The sequence below is a fragment of the Trachymyrmex septentrionalis genome, unplaced genomic scaffold (genome assembly GCF_001594115.1).
Source record: "Trachymyrmex septentrionalis isolate Tsep2-gDNA-1 unplaced genomic scaffold, Tsep1.0 scaffold32, whole genome shotgun sequence".
NCBI classification, from domain to species: Eukaryota; Metazoa; Arthropoda; class Insecta; order Hymenoptera; family Formicidae; genus Trachymyrmex; species Trachymyrmex septentrionalis.
Genome location: NW_017305485.1, coordinates 484,128 through 493,923, shown reverse-complemented (window position 1 = coordinate 493,923; position 9,796 = coordinate 484,128). Strand labels below are relative to the sequence as shown.

General features: G+C 31.0%; 1 protein-coding gene across 1 annotated transcript in view; it reads left to right on the top strand.

Moving 5' to 3' along the window:
- LOC108749864 (aquaporin AQPAe.a-like) overlaps window positions 1-6,766 on the top strand; it is a 35,663-nt gene extending 28,897 nt beyond the window's left edge. Inside the window, exons 4-6 of the mRNA XM_018488859.1 lie at window positions 187-330; window positions 1,149-1,595; window positions 6,329-6,766. Coding sequence (XP_018344361.1) covers window positions 187-330; window positions 1,149-1,583 — 579 coding nt within the window. The 3' untranslated portion in view covers window positions 1,584-1,595; window positions 6,329-6,766. The remainder of the gene's footprint in view (window positions 1-186; window positions 331-1,148; window positions 1,596-6,328) is intronic.
- The last annotated feature ends 3,030 nt before the right edge of the window (window positions 6,767-9,796 follow it).

Here is a 9,796-nt window from a genome sequence, read left to right as displayed (position 1 = left end):
TATATATATATATATATATATGTGTGTGTATTACAATTTGAAATATATTAATTAATATATATATATATTAGTTTATAAATAGAATCAAACATATAAAAGAGAGTATTTCTAAGTAGCAAATTATTGATACATTTACATCTAATATTATCAGATCTTATCGTCGAATACATATTTGATCTTTTCCAGTGCGTTGGTCACATCAGCGGCGCTCATCTCAATCCGGCTATTACGATCGCCGCACTAATTCTTGGCAAGAAGTCTCTCATAATGGCCGGATTTTACATTATTGCACAATGCTTGGGTGCCCTGTTAGGTTACGGCATGCTAAAGGTCAATAAATACGCACATATTCATTTATTTACAGATTACAAAAATCACATTTGAATTATTTCGCCGTTTCGGCGAAGACTTGAACAATCGTATTTCGGTGGTAATAAATTACTGATACATGTTCGTGTTTATACATATAACGCGTTATCAAAAATTACGTCATATCAAAGCTGCAAACATTACGATTATTTTTACCCATTCAAATATCCGCTTGCTTTTAAAGATAAAATATTGGTCGCGTTGAAGTTGGAATAGAATGCATGTCGAGCGATTGAATGTGTATTGATCGGATTTAAAAGTAAAAACCAATTATGTTCAATTAGTAGACAGTAGTTAGGCTACTTTGTCAACTTAAACACGTTTATTATTTCTACACGGAAAGAATAGTTTTGCTAAGATAAAAATTTATCTAAATACAGATCTGAAAATAATTTTACTGGACTGTCAAAATAATTGTAGGATGCTCAATTTGGTTACTGTCGTTTTTTGCAGCATTACTCATCATGCTTGAATTCCATATATACCTACATAATAATTTTCATGGTTCAATAAAATTATTTTTAAATCTGTATTTAGATAAATTTTTAGATACTTAAAAATAGTTGTTTCTGTATATATTCGTTAATTGCAGCATCCAATCATCTAAAATGCTATTTCATTAATTGTATAAATAAAATTTTAATAGCTAGTTCGAATTATTTATTGTACAAATAACAATGAATAATGTAGCAAACCTGTGCAAAGTATCGATTGATTTTACGTTTCAACTTAATTATTTGATTCAAATTGAATTAACTTTTGTTTCAATTAATTAACAGATGATAACGCCGTCAGATCTTGTGCATGACGGTGATTCAACAACAACCGACAAGTTTTGCACGACGGACGTTAATGAGGCTATCGGGATCGGACATGGAATCGCGGCTGAGGCTTTTGCTACCGGCGTACTTGTTTTTTTCGCGTGCAGTAGTTGGGACTCGCGAAACGCGAAGAATACCGACTCGTTGGGATTGAAATTTGGCCTCTGCGTCTCCATGCTGTGTCTTGCTTTCATCCCTCATACCGGCTGCAGCATGAATCCTGCTAGATCGTTCGGACCAGCAGTCTGGACTGGCCACTGGCACTACCACTGGTTATACTGGTTGGGACCGATTGGAGGCTCCATTATTGCGACTTTAATCTATCGATTTTTATTTTTGAAAAATCAGGAAAATACGCAAGATGTGGAAACTTTGAACGACATCGAGACTTAAGCGGAATAATACGTAAGTTTCTAAACGCCAATCAAAACATAATTTTGCGCAGATTAATTACACAGGCCGACAAAATTTAGGGGGGGTCTTGGGCTTTGAACTTTGAAAGATATTTCATATATATTTCGATAGGATCCTGATGTGCGCTACGTTATCTGTTTTTTTCCATTACCCTCCATTTTTTTTTAGATAATTGCAGAAACAGTTTTTTCGGGAAGTACCTTCTTTATTAATTTTTTCCAGTTAAACAAAAATGATATCGAGGTCTGTTTTGCATTTAACTTAGAAATGTTCCAGCAATACTAAAAATATTTTTCCGATGCTTATAAAAATGTTTTGTGCAAATCATAAAAAACTTTGAAAAAAATCGTAAAAAACCGGAAAAAATTGACAAATTTTGAAATATAAAACCAAATAATTCGAAAGAAAAAAATCGTAAAAAATATCTAACAATTTATAGTTAGCTGTATATTTCTAGTTTAAATCCTTTCTTTTTTTTTTTTTAAATTTATTTCCGACTATTTGTTCAGAAGTTATTGAATTTAAAGCGCTAAAGTAGCTCGCGCGTCACCTACAGTGCGCGATATCCTCTCGACACATACCCACCGAATACAGAAGCTTGTTGTATAATCTTTTTTGACAATATAAAGACTAGAATATAAGAGGAAATAGGAGTCAGCGCGATATTCGGTGCGCAAGTATTGTATAATAATGGAAATGTTTATATGTCCATTTTTAATATAAAAATATAAAAATATATAAAGTTAGTATAAAATCCGTACGCGTTTCGACTTACTTCAAGCCATTCTCAACGGTATTAATATAATTCTAATTCAGCACAAGTGCATTAACCATGATGCCAACCATCCAACATCACAAAGAATTCCTTAGCTTCATCCCAGTTTACAGGTCAGAAGGAAACAAGAATTCTTATAAAGTGAAACTACAACAAAAATGAGAATGTCACAGATATATGTGAAATTATTTTGAAAAAGAACCGACAAAGAGAAAGCAGATTGACACTCACCGAATTGATGCAACTTGTACATATAATAATAACTAGTAGAATATAATATTAATTTTGACAATTAGATGAAGTAACAAGAGTAATTCAAATAATTTTTTCATCAAATAAAAAGAATAAAATATAACAGTTGTTCACTCTTTGGTTACATGGAGACAAACAACATGTGTCACAGTCGATACAAGCGCTGATCCGAAACGATCGAAAGCATAATTGTAAATATTATTTTTTAAATAGTATTCCAAACTGACGTATAGGCATGACCTAAAAATTCAGTATCTGTTTAAATTCCTTTTTTGTGTTTTTACATGCAACATTTTAGACGTTAATGTTTTGTTGTAATTCCTTTCTATATGTAAAACTTACACCCTGTCCCAATCGAATTCATGGTCAAATAGAAATCTGTGGTCTATAATGACCGAATGAGAAGACGTCTTTCTTCTAATGTGATTTCAGTGTTCAGAAATGCGTATATATAGTTGAGAACTAGTTTGTCCTACATAAGAATCCTCGCAAGTCTCTGCAGGCAATTTTATATACGACGTTTCTCTGTGCACTGATTGGTAAAGGATCTTTCTGCACTTTGATTAGACTGCAAAGTTTATTAATACTATAAAATGCAATTTTGGATACCGTTTTTCTTAATAATTCTCTCGAATTTATCTGAAATATTGTTAACAAAGGGGATCGTAAACCAAATGATTTTATTGTTAGATGTCACATTCTTTTTGTTACCTTTGTTCATCATGTTACTATTTTTTATAAAATATTTTATTCTCTGAGACATAGTATTAAAAATAAATTCGAGAGGATAGTCATTATTTAATAAAATGTTGATAATAAATTCAAAATTTTTTCGATAAAATTTTAGATTAGAAAGAAAGAATACTTTGTTAACCATGTCTATGATCACGCCTTTTTTCTGTGAAAGAAGATGTCTGGATAAAAAATTTTGCATACCGAGTATCGCGCTGATTCCTACTTCCCCTTACATTCTAGTCTTTATATTGTTAAATATCAAGGAGTCCTTTATTATATTAATTGTTATTCTTATTATTGTTTAATCTTTTTTGGTTACTGATTTCAAGTCTGAAGTAAAAAATGTACAATTCAAAATGGATAGTAAATGTACACGGAACGGTGAGTTTTAGCGTTACCTTTATTATAACAAAGTGATACATTCATGTAATACAAGATGGATAACGCTAAAATTACCATTCCGTGTATATTTACTTATTATTCATCGCCATTGGATCTGCTATTTTCAATTCAACAATTGTGATTACAGTATAAGTAATCAGAGACTTACGAAACCACCAAATATCGATTTTCATGTGCGGATTTTTTAAAATTCTTATCCTCCACATCCGTCATTTTAAATTGCATATTTTTTACTTCAGACATCAGTAACCAAAAAAGGTTACACAACATGCTCCTGTATTCGATGGCTATGTGTCAGACTCGAGATGATATCGCGCACTGTAGGTGACGCTCGGGATGCTTTGGCGCTTTAAATTCATTAACTTCTAAACAAATGCTCGGAAATTGATATTTCAAAAAAGAATTTAAACTAGAAACATACAGTTATAAGTATAAATTGTCAGATATTTTTTACAATTTTTTTCTTTCAAATTATTTGGTTTTATATTTCAAAATTTGTCAATTTTTTCCGGTTTTTTTACGATTTTTCCCAATTTTTTGTTTGCAGTTTGTATAAAACATTTTTATAAGCATCAAAAAAATATTTTTAATATTTGGAACATTTCTGAGTTAAATACCGTAATACAGCCCTCGATATCATTTTTTGTTTAGCCGGAAAGAATTAATAAAAAAGTTACTTCCGGAAAAAACTGTTTTTGTGATTATTTAAAAAATGGAGGATGATGGAAAAAAATGGATAATGTAGTCATTTAATGCAGCGCATCAAAATCCTACAGAAACATTTTTCAAAGTGCAAAGCACAAGCTCCCCCCTCCCCCCCCTCTCAAATTTTGTCGGCGTATGTTATCAGCAACAATAAAAATTAAAATTAACTCTTTAACGCCTGTTAGGTATGACACACCTGGCATATCTTTTTTGATTTTTAATGTTTTTTTCATTATTTATAACTTTTAATAAAGGTATATTCATTTGATATAATTAGAATAAAGTTGCTGAAATCGCATTGGCTCCTAAATCGCACTACCTCGCTTAAAAATTCAATTATTGTATTTATATACTTTCTCAAGAGTTATTTAAAAACATGATACTTCAACGCTACTCCGTTATGCTCGTGACATAAAGTGCAATATGAGTGTTGTTATTTACATAAATAAAAACATCGTGATAGCGTTGCTATTTTTCAATGTATTTTATAGCAGAATTACAGAAAATATAAGTTAAATATAGCCCTTAGGCTATTGATTGATAAGTCTTAATCATTTGTCGTGTTTTAGAATATTATTAAATTAAATCAATTGGATTTAAGTTTGCTTTATATTTTTTTTAAAGATTAAATAAATAAAAGTTTTAAAAATGTGCTCTAGTGTGTGTGTTTCTTAAATCGCATCACAATCTAATCTTTTAAATCGTACATTACCTAATACTTTTCCAAGTCTTACATTTTTATTTCATTTATTATGTAGAAATGCACACAGAGAGAAAAATGTTTGGTATTCGTAACTATAATTATATTACTATAATTATAATTATTACTGCTATAATAATAATATCAGTAACTATGTGCATAGTTTTAGCAACATATGTATGTAGTTGGCAATCTAAAATGACTATAATTATAGTTATTTAAATGGCTATAATTATAGTTATTATAAAATAGTTAAAATTACCATAAAAATGATTCCAAGTGATTATAATTTTATAGTTATATTTTGGGACAACCATATTTTTTATGATTGTCTAAAATTGTAGATTAAATTGGTTGACTAAAATAACAGTCACTTGAAATCATTTTTATTATTATTATATGTTTATTTTTATGGAAGTTGTAAGTAATCGAATTGGATTGCCATATTTCACGGGAAAAAAAGATTAGTTGCAGCAGCAAAAATTTGTGTGTGCAAACCATATTTAGCTATGATAGAGACAATTTTCTTTTACACGGACATATCCGATAACTATGATAACTATAATTTCATGTTGTTAAATAAATTGATCTGTAACAGACATGCTTTGCTATCACGTTCTTATATTAGCTATAGCAGAAAATTCTTTGTATGTATTAGCAAATTTTATAACTATAGTAGCTAATGCAATTTCAGCTAATCAGAATTAGCTGTAGCCAGCAACATTTTTTTTCTGTGATAAGTACGTTTTACAATCTTCTTTAATATTAACTTTTTAAACGTTTTATTTTAAATTTTATCTTAAATTTATTATCATCACATTGATATATTGTATCATCGTCATGTGTATTAATATTTTTTAAATACGTCAAATAATTTTTTGACAACCAATAATATATCATAGCTAATAAAAAAATTATTTAACAAATAAAAAACTACTTTGCTCGTGTGGGTAGTTCTTTTCTGTCGAAAATTTCATCGGAACTCTGCGAGTGTCACGCGAGCTTGGCACGTTTTCAAATAATTCTTTTACGCTTGTTCTACTTTCGTTCATTCAGTCCTTCAAATATCTTTTGGATATTTTTGGACGATGTCGTTATGTCATTTTTACCGAATGATCTACGAACCGAGTTTGTATCGTGCGTGCTTTCTTCCAGTGAGCGAAATTGCATTCTGGTAGTTGGTGGTTCACAAATTGAACAAGAAATCCTGATCGCGCTGGTATTCTCTCTGGTCGAGAAAGAGGACGTTGCAAAAGTTGCGGTGAAAGCTTTCGTGCGGAGCAATGGAAACAGACGGACTTGGAACTTTACGGATTTCTACTTCCAAGACATTCGGAAACGTCCCATTCGAAATCTTGTAACCTGAAGGATCGCAATGCATCGAAGGACTGCCACGCGACAAGGACTTTTGTGTCGTAGACTGATGTGACAGATTATTTTTGTACAAAAAAACGATATGTTATTAGATAAGGCGCCGTGTACCTACTATTTATTAACTTTAAATGCAACTGAGAACAAAATGTCAAAGTATTGCGAAGCAAATGCTACTTTCTGATGACGTTTTCTTCGATACTTATTAGTTATGAAAAAATGTAATATTGTAATGACGAAATATATATTTTTGTAAAATATATTAATTGTAAAAAAGTAAAATAGACGATTTATTTGCTAGAAATACAATTTTATTCGTCGCATTTAAATAAAGATTTATTTCAGTGAAATGTATTTTTCACAAATAAATTTATAATTATCTTCTTCTCAGTGCAGTAGATGCAAAAATTCTTGATATGTGTGTGTTTGTTATATTATATTTTATATTTACTGTAAGAAGGAAAAATAATGGCCAATTAATAAGTAGACAAAAAATCTTAACGCATTAAAAATAATTATTTATTCTCAAACATACGTTAAGAATAATCATAAACATATACGTTTTGGCTATATTAAGCTTTCTTAGCGCATTATTTTTCTCTCTTAATAAGTTTTGGATTTAATAAGATTCTTCAACCTGTTTTATTTCTACAATTTATTTTGTCCGCGTTACGATTGCGCAAAATACCGTAAAAATGCATTTTTAATATAAAAAATATAAATTATTGTAAATGATAAATTATTTCTCATTCCAAAATAAAAAAGTTATTTTAGAGCAAGAGTACGTTATACTGATATTGTTACAATGGCGATTAAAAAAATAAGTAATAAAACACATTTTTGACAATTGTATTCCGGAGATCAAGATGATAAATAATTAGCGTTATATGCATTTTAAATATTTATGTATTTAAAAAAATATATAAATAAAGTATATTTGAAATATTATTCAGCCCCATGATGCATATTATACATTTATATTTTTCCTGTATAGTCTGCGTAATCTTTTAATCCAGCACTTTCCAAGATGATCACTCTATGTCGTGTAACACGAAGCGACGCACCAGAATAATACATATATGTATAGTTTCGTCTTGTCTAGCAGTATATAGTTTCAAGTATTAACTCTGTCCTATTCTCCCAGTTCACTTCATTTTTTCATTTTGAAGCGCACGCGTGGAAGAAACCCCTCTCGCGCGTATCTCGCGGCGGTGCCGCAGTCAGCTGATCTCTCGCCGCGCTTTTTATTAATTATTAGCAAATTTATGGATTACAGACTCGGTTCGCTCGCTCGCAATTCCACTAAATTCGCCGCCATTATATCGTACACGTACGGGATGCAGCTCGTTAAGACCAACGTTGAGGTGACTGCTCTCGTGCAGCAGCGCAACACGGCCGTTCTCTCTCTGTTTCTCTCTTATCCTTGCTGCGACGAAATTCGAAATAACGGAATTAGTCTCGGTGAATTCAGGAAATTACCTCCATCGCCGTCGGTCGCGCCAAAGTTTTAATTGTACTCGGTACATATCTATGCACGCGTGTGAGTGCGAGCGTGAGTGGCCGTACATGCGTGTGTGCACGCGATTGCAATTACGTTCCGTGGCTTAATGTATATGTAAATATAAAATACACACATTTCGGACTATCTCATCCGCTTCCTTCCTATATCCTCTCTTGTATAGATAATAATAACTTTAAGAGTCTGAGTGCGAAATCGCACAGTAGATTCTGGGTAGCGATCATGTAACTTTTTCCCTAGAGCGAAAACGTGAAAAGTGAAAATTGTTTGCATGTATATGTGTATATGTACATACATGCATACGTAAAAATTTTTACTTTTCACGTGTCCGATCTAAAGAAAAAATTAAACATGTATGCTACCCCGGGGTATCTGGAATTCGTGAGCTTCGTTTGCGCGCAAAGCGTCGTAGAGAATACGATTGAATTTCGGATTACACGACTGTTGCGTGTATGTGTTATGAATTGTAATGGGATATATGGCTTTTCGAATAAATTACATACGATGTTTTAATGAGCTTTTCTCTTCTCGAGACGCATCTTTGCTCTTGGAACAAATTTATACCGTAAAAATTTATTATCCTAGAAAAGAGAAGTAATTTCTAAAAAAATTATTTTTCCTTTTTAAAAACTAGCTTCGAGATCGCTCGCAAGTATCTGTAATGTAAGCAGCTTGCAACCAGTAATAAATATTCCGTGAATATACAATTTATTGCAGGATTACGATTTTGCTAGTATTACCAGCTAAGCTAATATGTATCTTACATTTATGCTGTACAGTGTTCCATATATCGTCACGTCAAGAGCTACGAAAAATTTATTATTCACGTTTTATCAACAACAGTTTTAAATAGAGAAAAAAAATTGTTAGTATATCACACAAACTGACGAGTCAAGAATGTGTTATATAAAAAGTCTATATGACAATCGTATATATTTGAAAAGCCAGACGGTGAGCGTTATGGTGAAAAAATGTAAGAATAACATTGCGATCGAGAAGGAGCAAAACACATTGCTGCGAGATTTATAAACGATCCATTCCAAAATTAGTAACCTCGGACTTTAAAACTGATATTCGCAGAGAATGAATATTTTATGCATGGGAAAGATCAACAAAAATAGTTTAACAATTAAAGCAAAAGTAAAGAATCTGATAAATGAAGAAGGTGTTATGCAACGAAGTAAATACGATAGAACTCACAGATGTAATAATATTCTACAACTTCCTTGATCGTTCGTCTGTTTGTCTATCCTATGAATTCGTCGGTTTTTCTCATCGGTATTGTAAACCGCGATAAAGATTGGAAGCTTAACGACGTAGAAAATTACTTCCCAGCATTGTTTGTGGTATAAAAAGTTTCTCAGTCGCGGTTAGTAGACTCATCGCAGAATCTGGTCAAGATACATATATATATATGTCTAGTTAAAAAATTTTTGATTGAAGTTTTTGTATCTTTTTTTTTATCGTAATGCTAATTGAAGTATACTTATTTACTTATTTACATATCAAAACTGTCATCACACATATTAATAATTTTAATGTTAAGGATTATAGCAATATAAATAATATCATATAATTCTATTCATTATTTCTTAAAAAAAATTCAGTGCAAACTAATGATGGCATATCCATTTCCAAATACTGTATAACTCAATAAAAAATTTAAATCCATTATATTACGAGAAATTTATATCTGTATTTTTTAAATAAAGAATATAATAAATATAAAAATA